Source organism: Pocillopora damicornis, chromosome 3 (assembly GCF_964200805.1).
Source record: "Pocillopora damicornis chromosome 3, jaPocDami1.2, whole genome shotgun sequence".
NCBI classification, from domain to species: Eukaryota; Metazoa; Cnidaria; class Anthozoa; order Scleractinia; family Pocilloporidae; genus Pocillopora; species Pocillopora damicornis.
In genome coordinates this window covers 12,755,796-12,774,457 of record NC_142672.1, presented here as the reverse complement: position 1 = coordinate 12,774,457, position 18,662 = coordinate 12,755,796, and the positions used below count along the sequence as shown (strand labels likewise).

The 18,662-nt window shown below is 38.4% G+C and overlaps 3 protein-coding genes and 1 long non-coding RNA gene across 4 annotated transcripts; 2 read left to right on the top strand and 2 right to left on the bottom strand.

The window, feature by feature from the left end:
* Positions 1 to 1,319: 1,319 nt before the first annotated feature.
* Positions 1,320 to 3,601, top strand: LOC149048279 (uncharacterized). The gene is made up of 2 exons (XR_016184800.1): positions 1,320 to 1,451; positions 2,987 to 3,601. It is a non-coding gene; the product is annotated as an uncharacterized LOC149048279 (long non-coding RNA).
* Positions 3,602 to 7,024: 3,423 nt separating this feature from the next.
* LOC113675633 (uncharacterized) lies at positions 7,025 to 10,141 on the bottom strand. The gene has a single exon (XM_027192225.2). The coding sequence runs from the start codon at positions 9,878 to 9,880 to the stop codon at positions 8,168 to 8,170; it is 1,713 nt and encodes a 570-aa protein (XP_027048026.2). The 5' UTR covers positions 9,881 to 10,141; the 3' UTR covers positions 7,025 to 8,167.
* Positions 10,142 to 10,371: 230 nt separating this feature from the next.
* Positions 10,372 to 13,788, top strand: LOC113675635 (uncharacterized). Its single transcript, XM_027192228.2, has one exon. It carries the CDS (start codon positions 11,145 to 11,147, stop codon positions 12,957 to 12,959), a length of 1,815 nt encoding a protein of 604 aa, XP_027048029.2. The 5' UTR covers positions 10,372 to 11,144; the 3' UTR covers positions 12,960 to 13,788.
* A 944-nt stretch (positions 13,789 to 14,732) lies between these two features.
* Positions 14,733 to 18,618, bottom strand: LOC113675630 (uncharacterized). Its single transcript, XM_027192223.2, has one exon. It carries the CDS (start codon positions 18,248 to 18,250, stop codon positions 15,683 to 15,685), a length of 2,568 nt encoding a protein of 855 aa, XP_027048024.2. The 5' UTR covers positions 18,251 to 18,618; the 3' UTR covers positions 14,733 to 15,682.
* Between the last annotated feature and the right edge of the window lie 44 nt (positions 18,619 to 18,662).

Genomic DNA, 18,662 nt, shown 5'->3' with positions numbered 1-18,662 from the left:
CGTATGTAAACACAGTTTTCATACTGAATCTTCTTGCGGAGTTCTCCCTGCTATTTATTTAGCAGTAACTCAGTTTCTTTTTTAGTTTGTTTTGAGTACAGTAATGGAAGAAGAAGATTTTCCTAATTTTTCTTTGGAGTTTAATTTTCCCAGTATTCAAGAAACGGCTGAAAAGCCAAATGAACAACAACAACAAGCACGTTGCTTTTCTTTGTTGCAAGAAGAGGCTCTTTCATTAGTTATTTTATAAAAGAAATGTAAAATGGTTTCCGTGTTTACAAAGCCTGATGTAAACACTTGGGAGGTTGGGAGAACACTTGATAAGCTGGAAACCACTCCACTTCGCGTCATGGAAATACAAGAGGTACAAGACATTTACATTTCTTCATTGGAGTGCAGAAAAGAAAAATGCAGAGCAAACCATGATAAAAATTGGGCAAAGTCGCCTAAGTAAGCAAGCTGTATCTCTAGTTGGTAGTATTTTATAAGCCTTTTAAGATCCTACACAGTAGAGGCACAAGACCAAACAGAACTAAATAGATGTATATGTATTCTTGAAAAAAGAAATTCGAAGGAGTGTAAGACTAATTTGGAGTACAGCAAAGTAAAATTCGGAGCAAACCATCATAAAAATTGGGCAAAGTCGACTAAATATGCAAGCTGTACCTCTAGCCAGTTGTATTTTATAAGCCTCTTGAGCTCCTACCAGCTAGAGGTACAAGACCAGATAAAAAAAAAAAAAAAAGAAAACGTACTCCAGCAAAAAGTGATTTCTAGGAGTGTAAGACTAGTTTGGAGTGCAGAAAAGTCAGATGTGGAGCAAACCGTAATAAAAACTGGGCAAAATCGACTAAGTATGCAAGCTGTACCTCTCGCCGGTAGTATTTTATAAGCACCTTCAGATCCTACCGGCTAGAGGTACAAGACAATAGAAACTTCATCTTGAGGATCTTTCTAACCAGTAGCACTATGACAAGGGCATTATAGTGGCGATACTATTCACAAGTTTTGTTTACCTTTGCAAGCGTTGGTCTTGGCGGCTACATTGTTAAGCTAAACGTCTGCTGAACAAGAAACTTAAGATCGACGAGGGTGAAGGAAAGAGCCACACAAAATTTGCGAAATTTCCTTGATTTAAACTCGACAATGTATTCTTCAAATGTAAAGCATCTAATAATGTTCATTTCTGGTTCAATCACGTCGCTTGACCGTTGGTAAGTCGCAATCAGTGTTATTAAAATAGTCCGCCATAATGGAATAGCCGACAATTTCCGATAATCACCCGACGGTCAGCATTAGATTCCATCCACCAAAACCACCTTGGTCGAGAGGGACTGAGATGGAATGATGGAAAAAAATTACGAAGCTACGACAACATGCCGACTTATCCCGATGACCCAAGTGTATTATTTGTTTGGGAAACTGCGTCAAAACTTTTTACTAAAGAAATGGTAAGTATTAATTTATTGTTCGATTGTAGTATTATAAAACATTTTACGCAATTTTATGCAGATATTTCACGTATTTAAAAGGTGCTTAGATGTTACGTAGTTTTGGTGGATGTCATTAGGGAACATCCACCAAAACTTTGACCAAAACCATCAACAATATATTTTTTAAATTTTATCTATAGCCATTGTTAGATGTTCAGGGAGACAAAAGATTTATACCACTAATTAGCAGTTAGTGCTCTGGCTAATTATTTTTTATGGTGCACAATTGCTGACCGACCAAACGTTCATAATGATTATCATAACTCTTAACACATAGAATAAAGTGGTTTTGGTGGATGTTTCTCTCCATCCACCAAAACCACCACAGAAATTTCTGCTACTTCCTTACAGAAGACTGATGTGACCTGCTATTTGGAGTACATAACCACAATCTATTTCTTTGTATGTAGAGATATTTTGGAAAGTTCTTGAGTCAGCACCTTTTATTATTGAAACCATAATCATAACATGGTGCATAATATAGAATACAAAAGGTTCTGGTGTGGTAATCATGTAATCTTGAAACAGGAGAGTTTTTAACCGACTTAAACTGATTTAAACAAACATTTGCGACAAAATTCCAGGTCCAGAAATTTCTTCCACTATTTCCGCTAAAATCATAACCTTTAAGTACAACAAATCAGCACATTAGTAATTGTTATCAGGGGTCTGAAAATCCTATAAATCTTTCACATTTATTTCAAGTAACCTTTAATTTCACATGGATGAATAAGTATACACTCAACATGCAGAATGTCTTACAGTTTACAAACTATTTCCCTTTTTATGGATAGACAGTGAAAGGCCTTTACCACATTGGTGAATCAAACCATTGTATACCATGCATTTTGTGATAATTGTTTGTTTTTGCTCAGAATACCCAGAAAAATGGAGGGGATAAATTTAAATAGCAAATTCTATGGTTAAAATTAAATAACATTGGAAGATCAAATTAACTTTGTACTATTTAAAATTCAGTTTTGGTTTCTTGCTTATTCCAGCCTCTTGATATTCAAAAGCATTCCTTGTCATTTTTGTGTTCTTCTGTGTACATAACTTGAAAAATAAACACAGAGAAAGGAAACCACAAAGGATTAAACTTGAAGCTAAAGCAAAGTTTAAGTTGAGCCATAGCTGATCCAAATACTGAGCACTTTGTATTGTAACCCATTTAGCAGTAAAGTTTATCTATATCAGTCTGCCAGCTTGTCACAAGTCTTACCCCTCTCCTTCAAAAGTCTCTATAAATAAGTTTTTCTTTGTGGTCCCTAATTGATGATTAGTATATTACAGCTCCTCAATTTTCCTCTCTCAAGACAAGGTTACTCTAAATTTAACAAAGTAATGGACTTGATAAAACTCAAACTATAACTCAGCTGGCTGCTACTTGCAACCTTAATTTCTAGATATCAGTATACAATAATCAATATGTTATAAATAAGAACCCTAATGCTTAATTTTGCAGTGATCACCTTCCTCCTTTTTATTTGCAGACCAGACTGGAACCTCTATAGGTGTGTTTCCTTGTTTTGAGTGGGGATGGAAGAAAAGGAGTCATGCGGCATATCTGATTTATTAAATTGGATTTGTTCTGTTTATACATGAGTAGAACTACCTTGTTCTCTGAAAAAAAAAATTTCTCGCATTTTTATCTGTGCTTTGCAGTCAAACTTCCTTTTTGTCTTGGACAAGAAATCTTATTTTCTTGAAAACAAAATCTTTGTTTCCAGCCTTCTGTAATAGGTAAATATAACAGTGTAAGATGAGTGACAGTGTATTTCTCAAGTTATTTTTTGGAATGTGACAAAACGGAAGTGTCATAGTGTGATAAGGAGTCAACATATGATTGCTTGATAGAAAGCAAAAAATGCAGAATTGCATATATTTTCTCCTTTGTCAGCAGCATATGTTAGTGAAAAGTTCTTATAATTGTTAACTTCTAAACCATCTTCAATTTAGTCAAGATTGAACTGTTATCACGTTTGTCATAAAAGTATTCTGAGATCAATGTCATATGACCCATTCATGTATTTGACCTTTTGAATTAGCAAGCCGTAGTTGACAGAAACACAAAGGTTGAGGATAAAAAGAAATTATTATATACAGTACTTCTTCTGCATCTTTTCGTTTCCTTTTCTCTCCAGCTGTTCTATCTATGCCGTGCTGGCAATTGAACACTTTCCTTCCCAAAATTAGGAAAGGCACACCAGTAAAAAACGAATTTTTGCTCCTTAAATATCTCATGCATCTTCCCCCAGTATTTTGTGACTTCTGTCCGAGGAAGGAGGTGTAAGCATTAAATTAACTCGAATGATTCCACAATTGTGGTATCATCCAAGCCATGCCAGAGGACTTGAACTAGATAAACTAGTGAGAATGCACAATAGCGATAGCAAAGCTTTGTAATGCTAAAGAGCTATATCAATATATATATATATATATATATGTTCCCGAAACCTTTGACAGCTTTAAAGAAAGAAAACTTCATCGTCAATCCTGCATGTCTACCATCAATGGTTTGCGACTTAAAATTCTCGCTATGCTGTTTCTGTTTGTTCCTCAAGAATCATGGGATTTACAGCTTCGGATGTTCGGCCACATCACTTGCGGATTTCCGAGAATCTTCGGTTATGTTTTGCAAGTTATTAAATATTCCATCTCAGTCCCTCTCGACCGAGGTGGTTTTGGTGGATGGAATCTAATGCTGACCTCACCCGACTCTGAAACTCGTCACTAGTGCTCCTCGGGCGTACCTTCAGGCTCAACACTGACTGATCCAAGATGGAGGGTGAAGTTTCTCTGCTAAGAGCTTTTCCTCTCGCTCAAGACGTTTCTTTAGGTAATTATACAAAGGCTTGCATGTTAAAATCTTAAGGCAACAGATTCTCAAGATTTGATAAAGTGTACCTAGTCACATTGCAGGGCCAGTATTTAATTTGCATGCAACTTGAAAAGATCATTTATGACACTGAAATGACATTAGAATTGCTTTTTAAGTAAATGTCTTTCATACAATGAGAAAAATTGTGAATGTGGAGCTCAGTCACAAAATAAAGAAGATCTTATGTAAGTTCTCGTTGTCCCACACTTTTGACCAAATGTGTGCAACTTTCTTTAACCTTCTAAACCTTAGGCCCAGAAGCCAGTCCCTCTTGAGAGTTAATCTTCTGCTAAATGTTGCGTAAAATGTTTTTCTTTAATTGAAATTTATTGCTTTTATTACCATGACTAAACTAGTAAATCAAATTTAAATTTAAATTTGGAACTTTTTAAATTAAGATTAAAAATATTTTTAAAATTGTAAACATTAGATAGTTCCTTTCTTCTTCTTCTTCTTCTTCTTTTTTTTTTTTTTTTTTCTGTACATAGTTCTACATTTGTTACTTTTTATTTCTTATTCAGGGGAGTTGTTATATAGGGCTAACCTCCAAACTCCCCTTTTCAAATTTTTATATATAAATTTATTTGTATATAGAATTTGAATAAAGGTGTATGTATGTATCAAGAAATTTTATTCATCTTATTTCACTTTATTTACTTTATCTGCACTAGATCAATGTAATTAGTCCCTTGACAGAGAGAGGTTAGTGAAGATGATGGCTCCGAAGGTATCTTTGGGAATATAACCATGACAACCTTACTATTCTTATGTTGTTGGGATGTAGGGTTATGCATGAAATGTGTGGCAATTCATATCTGATTTTGGGAAATTTAGGCTATGTTCACTGTCGCAAATGTGGGAGGTCCTGGGGCCCAACAGTTACGGTGTTGTGTTGTGTTCTGGGCAACCACTCAATTGTCACAGTAACTATCTCCATGAAGGAGTTTGATTGGCTTGTACCTGCAAAACTGTCAGTCACACCTGATAAACTGCTCAGGGGTAACCTGCAATGGACCAATATTCCATCCAAGGGGGCAATTCATTTCCAGAAACAGCGAAAGAAAAGTATTTTTTTTGCCCATCTTCTTTGAATTGGGTACTTCTTGAAAGTGTGGAATTATGATAGAGGTGAGGCTTTTATTGACTGCAGCAGTGAAGTGCATGCACTTTTCAAGAGAGTTGATTTTCTTATTTATATCAAACAGATGAGAGGTGTTTATTATTTTCATAATATATGGCATGTGTTTTGATACATGTCATACATTAAAATAACAATTGGAGCTAACTATCCACCACTTTCTTGGACATTACTGTTTTAGTAGACAACACACAGCAACCATGAAAGAAGTTAGTTAGTTAACATGCTAAAAAAAAAGGTTAGAAACATGACGGTGAAGAATACTTGCTAATCACTTCTGAACTAGCCAATCAGTGCAAGCTTAAAACACCATTCACTTGTGTGGTATATACTAATGGGTGGTATTTGTTGGCAGAGATAAATACTACCATGTTGGGCACATCAGTAGGTTTAGGGTGGTAGACAATAGCCATACAATCAATACCTTCACTATTTTTCTTAAAATCTTTCTCTTCAGCTATACTACATGTATTATGGAGGTATACTTATGACCAATTAGCAGTCAACTGAAATAACACAAATTATCATCATACAATGGCATTTAAACAATTCTCTATGAACATATGGTAATGTTTATTTTGCAACTACACTTGATGCTCGTTGAAATTGAAATAAACTTTCATATACTAGATGCAATGGTTAGCATTGTTTCTCCTAAAGGTTTTTTGAACTGGAGTGTATAGTTAACTGAGGTGGAATTTGTCTCATTTTCCCAGTGGTAAGCATACAAACTTTATAACAAACTTTATCCAAGATGCAGCTAGCTAAAATTGCAAAGGTAAGGATTAAGTTAAAAGGCATCTTGAGAGGAAGTTGAGAGGTAAACACTATTTAAAAACTCCCTATAAAAAAGAAAAGAAAAAAGAAATGAAATTTCTAATTACAGCACCAGTAAAATTTCTCAAGTTAAAATATTCTGAATCAATTAAGATGTAACAGATGATGCCTAAATTTGGATTAAAAAGCTGGAGGTTATCGGCTTCCATGAAATCTCTTGGTGAGTTACTCCAGATTCTGATCATGCAAATGAAAAAGGAATGTTTGTAACTATTTACTCTTTCAGGATTGACATAAAGTTTGTAAGAATGATTGGCTCTTGTGTACCTTACTGACACAAATATAAAAAATTTGTCAAATGTGATTCCAGGGCAGTGGAATGCTGGCAAAGAAGATTTTTCAGTGAGCTCAATATCAGCAAGTTGCGAGAAGCTTCCAATTGTTAACTCTTTAACTCCCAAGATCTCATTACTAATTCTCCTTACTGTCTGCCCTACAGTTCTTGTGATGTTAGTTTGGAGAATTTGGTATTGGATCAACTTATAAATATTATTCTTTATTCTCATCACTTGTCTGCATGATATTGTATTGATGACATAAGGAGAAATTCTGTCTTGGTGACTCATTGGAGGTATAGAATTCAGCTGGTGTTTTTTTTTTCACAGTTAGTCCTGTCATGATGTTGTTAAGGGCATCAATTTTCCCATTTTTCCCATCCAGTCTCCTAAACACTGATTTTTCTTTCAAAGTGATTTATTTGTCACACTGCAACAATACTTTACAGAATCAAGAAGTAATAGTTATGAACAATAGACAAAACTGATCTTATGTTGTCATCTTCATATTGATATGATATCAATAGTAATCTGTTAATCTCCTGATTTCTATTTTCTATTTCATTTTTTTTTTTGACAAAAGTTAAAGTAATAAACTTGTGCCTAAGTGTTGTGATCTAAATATGGACTAAAATGGAAATTTTGTCTGCGTTTTAACACAGAGATGCCCTCTTTGCATTTTCAGCTAGTTCCTTGTTCTGACTCAGCTTGACTCCTATTATGAACACAAAATCAATTTCCATTGAAAACAAAGTGAACAAAATAAATGTTACACTTGGGCTGATCTCCGAGGAGCAGATCTTTACCACAACACTAAGGCCATTCCAATATAGCAAGGAAATTGACGGCATGCCCACGTTTATCAAGTAAACATTCATTTATACCTCTTAGTTCCATTTGCCAGTCTCTCGGCCTTAGCGATTTATATGAACCAGAAATTAGATACCAATTCCTATAGTTCTTTGGTGTTATATTCACCATGTTCTCTAATAATTCCTCTTCAGTATAAAGATATTTACATCTCATGCTGGCTTTAGAAGCTACGAGTTTTTAAGATAAGTGCGAGAATACCAATTTATAACCTATCATATTAACCAACTGCATTTGGAAGAGCAGAAGTAACAAGCGATTTGAGTTCAAATACCTCACGATATTGTACAGTTGATTGAAAAGTTGGTTTTCTGCAAAAAAAACCTGTTTGACAGATTGGCTACGCTTCCATGCGTATTTTAAAAGGACTAAAAATTGGAAGACATCATAGCATTTGTGTAATCTATAACTTATCAAGTGTTTCGGCCTGTAGTATCGCTGAGTATTTTTACTCCTTGTTTGTATGTTGACGCGATACTCTATGGGTTCGTCACAATACAGCACAACCTGTGAAATACTCGGCGATTCTACAAACCAGAAACTAATAAGATATCTGTATTTCTTGTACAATGATGAACAAATGTCTCTTAGAATATATTTCAAGGGTTCTTAATAACAAGCTGCATTCTGCTTTGTGCTTGAGCTACTCAGTGAAAAGAGGAGCAATTAGTAGTTAATTCATTTTAGGCCTCCATCCCTGTATAAAAAGAAGAAGTTTATTCCTTTGAAATAATTTAGTTACTCCAAGGTCTATCAGTTCTTGTTCACTTAGATTCTTCAGAAGACTCCCATCAACGGTTTGCTTTTCAAAAGCTTTAACGTGCTCTCCCAGGTTAAGCTTTTTGAGGCATTCTCCCACTTCTGAAACAGAAAGACTTGATAGATCATAGGGGTACCCCTGGGATAAATGAGAAGCCACAGGGGAAGGTGAAGTGGAAAGACTTTTCTCAGGTGATTGTCGTTGTGGGGGTGGATGCAGCCTTTGGGTTGGGATGTTGGCATAAGTGTTAAAGGGCAATCGGGAGGCGGGTGGAGACATAGGTGACTTGGCAATGGCCTTCTTGAGAATGGCTGAAACTCGTGTCTTGAGATTAAGTTTTTCAGGTTCTTCAAGGGCACTACGTTTTTCTTTTCCTCTGTCACTAGGCATTTCTGCCCCTGGTAGATCTGTCTGTGGATAGACATCCTCTTCGTCATCTGAGCTCCCAAAGACCGGGTCAAAATCTTCATACTCGCCATCGTCATCCTCATTGTCATCGTCACCATCTTCATTAAAAGATAATGGTTTCTCAGAACTGTAAGATCTGGAGCACATGGAAGGGAAAACACCATCGGTTTTCTCGTTTTGATGGGCTGATCTCAGGTTTGGTTTAGGAGATGGTTTTGGTGGTCTGGGGGGAGGTAGGTCTACATCTTCATAATCTTCATCGGAATCTGTCGGTTCACTTCGTTTGGAGTCTGACCGAGGAGGAAGTGGTGGACCTATCTCAACATAATCATAGACAACATCAACGGTAGGTTCCTCAGAATATTCTAGCAATTTCGAACTATTCAAAAGGTCGATTTTGGAAAGTTCTGTTCCATCGTGGATTTCTTTACAGAATCTTGCGTACGTTGAATCACCTTTTACGGCCCCGAGAGCAGGATTCACTTTCACATCCAAATCAGAAGGAATCATTAAAACGGTGACAGTTTCGTCGTCACGACTTGTAGCAATAACTGTAATTTCCTCTCGAATTTCTTTTAAGAGAACCGAACCGAACGATTGCAATTCAATGTTAGTGTTCGCAGCATCTTGTATTATAGTGTCACTGGAGGTAAACTTCACGCGAACAGGAAGTGTAAACGAACTCAGAACTTCTTGCAAATGATACTCTTCTGGGCTGGCTAAGGGCTCGAAGGCAGCTTTGAATTCTAATGGAAGCATTACAGAGTCTTGAGTCTTATTATAAAACTCACATTCAAGATACTTAACCCGATTTTCCTCTTCAGTTTTCTTGAGTTTTAATATGTCCCCAGCTCGTATTCGAAGCGAAGGCGGACCGTTATGTACCACACGAATAAATTTAAAATCTGGGGCTGTAAAAGAGCTGGTAATATCTTCCACACTGTAATATTTGTCTTGACAAAATTTTGGAAGAATCTCAACTTTATGTGGACATGTTACCGGTAGGAAATACTGTTTGTTTTCGGCCGCCCTCACTAACACCTTGTCGCTCCGTTTGGTGATATGTAGGGTGAGAATCTGCTCTGCTGATAGCGTTCTCGCATCGTCGTCATTGTAGACCCCGCTTTCGACTTTGATCAGTTGCGGAAGCGGGTATTCATCGACAAATTCTTTGAGAGTACAAGATTTGTCACTCCAGACGATATGGCTGAACATCATGGACAGGAGCAGACTGCAGGGTTCCTGATTTAAACCATTGCCACAGAAACAGCAAGATCCATAGGAGAGTTATACCCGCCTCTGACATATGACGCTTTCCGCTGCCACAAAATCGGCACGCAAAATGAACACGAAAGATAGGCAAACTTCCTTATGGTTTTTGTGTTAAGGTTTGGGCTCCTTGTTGCGATCGTGGCACGGCAGGACGACTAACTATCAAACGCCTTCAGTGATTATGCTATTTATGCTAATTATTTCTTTGAAATCATGCCAAAAAAATGTCACGAGGTGTTTGTCGTTCGCGCTCATGTTCGTGTCACGTCTGTGTTTGTGGCTCTAAATGAAACCCACTTCTTTGTCAAGTTCTGTACTTAGACGAAAGGAAAAAGGCAATGAAGATTATTACATCAGAGGAGGGGAAGGGGAGGGGGGAAGGGTTACCGTTATAAAAGCACAAAACTCTTTCCTTGGTTCGAGTCTGTAATCTAGAAGCTTCTGCGTATGAAGGATTGATTTAAATGAAAACGATCTTGAAAATTCAAGCTTGGTTCGTCACGCAAGCGCGTTGAATTATTATCAAATTGATAGCTAGAAAACGGTATCTACTGATCTATTATTGACGAGATGTAAATCCACTCTACTGGATGATAGTATATTAATTAGCAAATGAGTATAGCACCTCCTATTTACACATCGCATAAGGTAATCTAAGCACTAGTTAGAGCGACGCATCAACCATGTGCTCTATCAGTTTCAGGATCGTTAAACTGAGGTGGAAAAGCTGAAATACGCTAAAATTTATGTTTCCAAATTGCCAAACGTAGACGTTAATCATTCGGTTTAATTGTTTGCTTGTCTCAGCCTAGCATCCACGACATGAGATTATCTAAACGTGAGTTATGGTTCATTGGCTAACTGCCAGCGCTGTCTCTTCTTAGCGAAGTAATTTTCTGGGGGAGGTTTATGATAGCGGAAATATCGAAACTTCGCATAGTTTTGAGGCGCCCTTTGTTTTAGTTATAATTTTTGAGTTTTCAAACGTATCTCAATTTTAGTTTTAAACAATCTTGTTGAGCTGTTAGAAACTTTTATCACGGAACTGATATGTCTGATAACTACATTTGATAGAGAGGAAGCAAACTATGCCCCCCCCCCCTCAAAACTAATAACAATAAAAATAGAGTCAGTGTCACGGGATCACTGTAAGAAGGTTGAAACGGTATGCTAACTATCGCAGGATTGTTAGTTAGAAGAAGTGTTGTTGATGAAGAGGAGTCTCGAGATGCCGTGGAGTCAAAATAACAACGACTTCGATGGCTTGTTTCTCTGCGAATTTCTAACAGAATGTCATCTTCCTGAAACAGCTGAAATCGTGGAAGGATATGAATCAAACGAATCAATCCAACGATCGTGGTCTCAAGGCGAAATTGTGCACCTTCATGCCATGAAAGATCTACCTCAAGCACTAGCTCGCGATCAGAAGGGGAATTTCTACAAGATTCCCCTAAATTATCCTGACAAAATATTTGAAAGTATTCCAAACAGATGCAACCACGAGTATGAAACCGTCCAAGACCTTATTGACGACTTTCCGAAATATGTTCGCTCGCTCTACAATATACCTCAAAGTAACATCAACGCCGGCGACATACTTTCGCTTCAAGAAGCTTCACCAAGTACTCAAGGCCGCACGGAACTTAAATGCAAGGTGGTTGGGACAAAAAGGCCGATATTCCTCTCTTGTGAACAGCGAGGACATTTCGAAACCCTTGAGGAAGTTCATCCTTCTTCTTTAAGAGACGTCACAGATCGACATATTCTGCCAACTCGAGTGCGTGTTCGTGCAGGTTCCATCGGGAAGTTTATCGGAGAAAAGCGCATCGAGAAGAGCCTTACGATTGTTATCAAGGAGATAGTAAAGGAAAAGGTTTTAATAGCTTACACCTTAATCGGAAAACATTTGAGGGTTTTGACAATTCCAATTAGCTTGGAAGTTCTAGTCAGACGAATCGAGTCAAACATAGATCCAAAGGTGCTCGCTGAAATTTGTCAGCTGATCGACAACAAAATAAATATTGAGTCAGTAATCACAGGCCGAGACGAAGATGCATCATGGCTTTTTGAGATCGGTCAGTGCGTTGAAACCTGTAGTGTATCGTCGGATGATGAAACTTATGACGAAATAGCTCCTCCTGTTCCATCACGAACACTAACAAAGACAATTTCAGGTCAAAAAACAACGGTGGACAAATCACAATTTGAGGATCGATATACAGCACCACCCAAGCCTTTTGTCAACAAGGCAGCCGTTGGATCGGCTGCCCCTCCAGTCGCCAAGAAGCCACCCAAAGCAAAACCATCGCAAGGGAAATCTTTAGTCCTAAACAATGAAGAGGAAGAGGCTCTATACGATGATAATTATGAATGCCTTTCATTCAACAAGTCCAAATCTACAAAAGCATATCCTAAGGATCAAAAGAAGAGCCTGAACCTGGTTTTACCTCCAGTTGCCATAAGGCCAAATGTGACTCAAAATAAGAGACCTCTCAGCAAGGAGGAACGGCCCCCAACACATCTTTCCCCTGGTCAGTCTGCTTCTTCTTCCAAACCGCAACTTGCCGAAAAGCCTACGGTAAAACCTGCTTTAAAAATTGGAGAGGTACAGCCTCCAAGCTCTCACCACCCTGTTTCACCAACTGGGGCGTCGGCTGGACTAAATAATGAGAAAAGTGCACCGACCACCCCTACCAAGTCGACTTCGCACAAGGCGGAATCATCAGTTGATTTCAACCCTTCCAGAACAGTTTCCAGTGTCAGGAACCCAAGAGATAATGGTGGAGCTCGAGATACATTGAGCCAAGAACTTCGGAATGAGCTCACGGTGAACGAAGTCTGTGAATGGCTAACCAAGCTAGGTTTGGGCCAGTACGTTGAGACTTTTGAACAAGAATCAGTCGACGGAAAACTTTTGCTAGATGTGGATGAAGAAATGATGAAAGATCTTGGGATCTCCAATGCATTGCATCGAAGAAAGCTCACCAAGTTTATCCGAGACGGTTGGATTCCTAAAACCTCTTGAGGACGATAGTCACGAATGCCTGAAATTGACGAAGTAATTAGAACTAAAATCAAATTCTAGGGCATTGTCTTTAAACATGTGACGCAGACTTGATCAAAACTGGATGCAAAAATTACTCAAGTTCGCTTGTTATTGTCTCTTTGGGAAAATACAAAAACTACAAATGTAAATAAGAGGGAAAAGTTCTTTAACAGAGTTAAAGCTTTTTCGACAGTTGCATTAAAAATGCCGGCTCGGGGGCTTCATCGAGACAGGTGAGCCATAAGATTGAAAATCTATTATTCAGCCGCTAATCTTTCGATTTTCCTAGCGATGAAGCAAAAAGTCGAAAAAAGCCACAACCACCGTGAATACAGTTTTCTACTATTTCAAGCGGTTACTTTTCGAGATCTTTTGTATTTGATAGAGGGCGTAATTCCGACCTAAAACCATATCAGACCCAGGAAGTAATTCCTTGCTTCGTTGCTTTGCTCTGCTTTCTATTTATCTCGAGTTTGTGGATCGAGAAAAACCTAACATGCCAAGGCTTATTTCTACGATCAGGAAGACGAGTTCTGAACCGGAAATAGTAAACAAACTTTTGACTTAATTCTTTTTTTTAGTCTCGAAAATCCAAAATGGGCATCGTGACTTTTTACATGGATAAAACTGTATTCGTCTTACGCTGTAGACGTGTTATTTTTGTTTAAAACTTTTGATAAACGTTTCAAATAGTCGAGTCGCTCCTTCCTGACCGAATTGTTTGTACAAAGCATTATTTGAGAGATACGAAGAACTTAAGAATACTATTTCCCCCAAATGGAACTCAATAAAGGTGAAATATGGTCAAGTTATCAGGCTAGTAATCTGTTGTACACATCATCAAGATATGTTTGCGAATGCACTGTTATAGATCGTTCGATATAATTGTGTGAGAGAAAACGCAGTGCGCATAAGATGTGATTCGATAAGCAAATGTTTACCAGACCGTTTTTAACAAAAGTCGTTGGCTTTTTTTGTATTGAGGTCATGATCAAGACAATTGAAAGATGACAATTTTCAAAACAACAGTAGGCACGCGTTAATATGAGCTATAGTCTAGAATTTTCGATGAACATCGGTGCTGTCTCAGCCTTGACAACTTTATTTGGCTCTATGGATTGCCTTCGGTCTCAGCAAAAACGATCTGTCAATTCAGCAATTAAACTTAGACCTTTCAAAACAACAAGGTATACTGGGATCTCATTCCAAGCTGAAACGCTGCTGAATGCCTCAAAGGTCAAATAAACAGTTGTCAAACCGAGTAAAAACCTTTATTCGGCTCTCTGAATTTCCTTTAATCAACTTTCATCAACCGTCGAAAGGCTTTCTTGCCAGACAAACATAATCTTTCGCATTGTCAACTTAACAACCTAGATCTTTCAAAGACACACTATGACCTTAATCAAAGTTTAATTGCTGTTGATTGCGTAATCGGTTGGTTTAACTGTTGTCAAATCAAGTAATCACTTCACTCTGATTATCCAGTAGAGTTCCTTAGGCAAGGGGTAGCTTGGAAATGCTATACTTAGCGTGGGGAGGGGAGGGAGGGGTCTGCTACATGTTTCCAGGCTCCGCATTCTTTCTGCATTTTACTCAAGACAGATCAGCTGACGCTAAACCTCTCTTAGAACGGCGGATTTTAAGGCCTGTTGCACGGGTTTGCCATCGGAAGAGTGGCGAATTTTTGCAGCGCAATCAACTGCCCTAAGCATTCGAGCTCAAGTGGCTGACGCATAGATGATTCTCAAATCCTTCCCTGCGGCAAAATTTATTATTTTAAAAAGCACTTTGAATGAGATTTAAATCGTCGTTATCATTTCATTCATAGTTGAAGCTATGTCGTTTTTTGGACGCCGTGTAACATGATTATAAAGGTAAACTTCTCGAGAGATGTTTACCAAACTAACCTTATATCAATTTTATATCAAGTTATGAATGAGATGAAATTTACTGCACAAATAAATATCACTTACAGTCGATTATTGTTGTTTGACATGATTGAGTAATTCATGTCAAAAGTCAACTATAACAAATGGCTCTTCAATTAGGGGCAGCCCATAAAATATGCAGGTCAAAATGCACGAATTTTGCCCTTTACAAGCACTGAGAAAATTGTAAGCGTCCAATTCTTGCTGTTGGCGTACAAGTAGAATATTCATGCTAATTATGATTTGGCTCAAATGAATCACGCGATCCAGCTTCGAATCGGAAAGATTGCTCCAATCATCAAGAGGCACCAAGAAAAATTCTCATGTGCACATGCTCAAGGAAATTGATCACACAGCATTTCATTTCTATATGTTTTCTCACAATTTTTTTATCTTTTTTGGCCATTTTATAAGGTTGGTTTTTTTTTCTTAGCTCCAAAGCCATATCACATTTGATAAGGCTGGCAATTCGCTGGCCTGTTATGAAAGGATCTTTAACCTTTAGCTGGATCCTTGAGCCACTGCGCAGTAACTACGTTTTATACATCGGTTGGCAAGAATTAACTATACACTCTGAGCAAAAACGTCATAACCGATATGGGGTCAAGTTGCTGTTTGTGGCCATTTAACGGAGATAACCCGACAGATTTCCAACAGAAATATCTACTCTACGCATTTCGTTAGGGCAATAAAATGTGTGAGTTTTCAAAACTTGAAGTTTGCATCAGCGGCGAAGGTTTTAAATAAGTCAATTCATGATGCAATGTGGTCCGATCAGTGTAGCTGTGGTCTCCAACCTGCAATGAATTTGAGGAGTTTCAAACGATGGAAGCGATCTATTCCAATCGACTCCATGGCTTCTTCATCCAAGCAGACGAGCATGTTTCCATCGACTTGGCGTTCGCTGAAAATATCCTCAAATTTCTTCATATTCAAAGCGTTTAGACACTTCAACACATCAGTGACACTTAGAACACTTAGGTCTTGTGGAATGACAAAGTCTGAGTTTCGGTCATCATTGACAGCCGTCTTTGGTTTCTTTTCAAGTGAAGGTGTTACTGAATCAGAATGGACGCCTGAAGTGCTCTTAGCTTTAATCGAATCCGTTGGAGAGAGGTTGCTACCATCTCGAGGCCGTCTAGGAGAAGGTTGAGGTCTTCCCCTGGGTAATGGATAAGAATGCAAATCGCTGATCTTATCTTGTGATGGATTTCCTTTCTTAAGTACTGAGGAGTACAGAGGTTCTTCAATGTGCTTCAGCCGTGGGGGAATGGGTGGTGATTCCTTCTCCTTTTCGATACTTTCTGGTTCTAGTAGACCTGTCGGACCTGTAGCTGATTTTGGTTCATCTTTTCTAAAAGAGTAATTGTCCCTTCTCTCCAAGGGCTCGGTTTTGGAATCAATTTTACTTGCATTGACTTTTGACACCTCGACGCCAACCTTCTTTTTGTTCGTTACTGCTTCACGCCCTCTTGTGGGACCGACAACTGATTTCGTTTGCATCTTTACATTTTTGTAAAAGTCATCCTTTTCAGGAGGTTCTGGTGGAATAATTTTCTTTAGACTGGTGCCAACGAATGGGATCTTGGTGTCAAGGACGTAATGTCTTCCTTTTGGATCTTCTCTCTCTTTCAAAAGAGGATCACGAGAGGAGAGATGAAATCCCTCTCCACAACTTCTTTGTGAAGAAGGAAGGGATGGGAGTGCATCGTCACTTCCTCGTTTTCCTTCTGAGTGATTTGAAAGGTTTAGGTTTGAAGGAGCATCATACTCCATCTCCTCGGATTCATAAAAGGGCGCTTTCGAAGTCGTTGAAGTTAACCTCGCTGGCAAATGATTCATGTTCAATGACTTGCTAGCATGGCTGTCAAAATTTAATTCTTGGACGTCATAAGGGCTACTTTCAGTTTCACTGCTTTCTGTTTTCCTTCCAAATGTTTTCATCCTTGGGCATGTCTTATAGGTAGGCGAAAGTTTCGGAATCTGTAACGAAACCACTTCGACGTGACCTTGAAAGCCATGATCTTCCCCGCTTTGAGCCTGCAAGTGTAATAGGTTATTTAAATTCTGTTTCGATACTCGCTCAATGTTCCAGTCACTTGCTCTTCTTGTCAATGACGGCGGATGTTTTTTCACTTTTTGAGGCAGTGTACGAAACTGTAACTCGTCATAAAGGTTGTCTTCGCTTGGTAGTTCCAAATTGCTAACAATTCTTGAAAATGTCCAGTTTCCTTTTCTTGGTAGCCTCTCGCTTTGGCTTCTAATTACTCTTTTGGAGGGCGCCGGGGAGTATGTGTTGTGGCGTGCACCCAGCCCCGCTAGCTGCGTGATTTTCCTCGCTTCATCACCACATTTATTGTTATTTTCAAATCCAACTCTCATTTTTGATTGAGACGATCCTTGTGGATCTCTGAAGCCAGACATATCTTCGTACTCGTTCTCCTCTACTGCGATCAATTCACTGTCGTAATTTCCAGTTTCGTTCCTTTCGCTCGATATGAAATCTAGTTTGTTACCTGGTGCTCCAGTTTTAGATTCCATTCTCAAAGGCACAACATTAATTGGTAGAGTTTTGGGAAATGAAAACTTTGAAGGTATACCATCCACCTCCATTGAAGCTAGCACAATAGAATCTGCTAAAATTCCCTTTAATTTAAGAACGCTATTGGACAGATGACGTAGGCTCTTAACTATTCTTGTTGTTGGCCTCTCTCTGGCGTTTCCTTCTCCCTTATTTAAATTCTTGTCCGTACTATAGTCGATAAAATTCATCACCACATAGACAGGAAGCTTGTACTTCTTCACAAACTTGCTAAGAGGCAACTCCTCGCCGTTCCAAAGTGGTAGAAATTTTGCTTGACAACTAGCAGGGACTTTAATTAGAGGTTTTCCCTTATCACTGACAATTTTGAAGGCCAGAAAGGTCTCACGAGAATTTTTCCTCTCTATCCTCAGCTTGTCCCCTTGCCTGATGATACTTTCGAAGTTTGGATCAGTCTCGACGACACGAACAAACTTTACCATGGAACTCTCTAGGATCAGGTCTGCAAGGGTGAGATTTTGTTCAAATGTAGCCTCTGCGACGCGCTCCACGCCAAATGGATCCTGAAGCGGGATGTGAATGTCTTCGCCATCTTTATCTTCAAATATTGCCGTTTCGACACTTTCTAAAGATAACAAATTACACTCAGTGCCAGCACCGATAGTTTTACCCTGGTATTCGTCAAAATATCCTTCTTGAAAGGTGACTGTTTGTGGAAGTGGAAACTTTCCCACGAAATCTTTCAGTGAAAAAGAGTTGGCGCTCAGCGAAACGAGTTCACTCCGTTGCTGGTCCGACATAGCAAACTAAGCCCTTAGATGAAACGAAATGCAGAGTCTTTCGTCCTTGCTCAGCCTACGTGGCATCGGTGACATGGAAAGACAAGTATTGAATCCCTTCAAACAGTTTTAAAAAATCTGTCGATTGAACTTCCGATTAAATTGAAACTTGTTACTTGTCTCGGTCAATCTAATTTCCAACCCTTTATGACACATGTACAGACTTCTTTGCTGTTGCAGAGTTATACAACCAATTGATGTCGTTTAGAAACTGAAATATAATAAACAGCTTTTTCGAACCTCTTTAGCTTGACATCAGTATGAAAATACACTTTTGAGACCCGAGATACGTTGGCTATCTTTCCTTCATTGAATTATGGTAATAAACTGGTTTTTTTTCATGCTTTTCTACTAAATATTTATTTTACCCAAC

Bases quoted from the DNA above. Each gene is read 5' to 3' on its own strand.
- LOC113675633 (XM_027192225.2), bottom strand. From the start codon at position 9,880: ATGATGTTCAGCCATATCGTCTGGAGTGACAAATCTTGTACTCTCAAA.
- LOC113675635 (XM_027192228.2), top strand. From the start codon at position 11,145: ATGAAGAGGAGTCTCGAGATGCCGTGGAGTCAAAATAACAACGACTTC.
- LOC113675630 (XM_027192223.2), bottom strand. From the start codon at position 18,250: ATGTCGGACCAGCAACGGAGTGAACTCGTTTCGCTGAGCGCCAACTCT.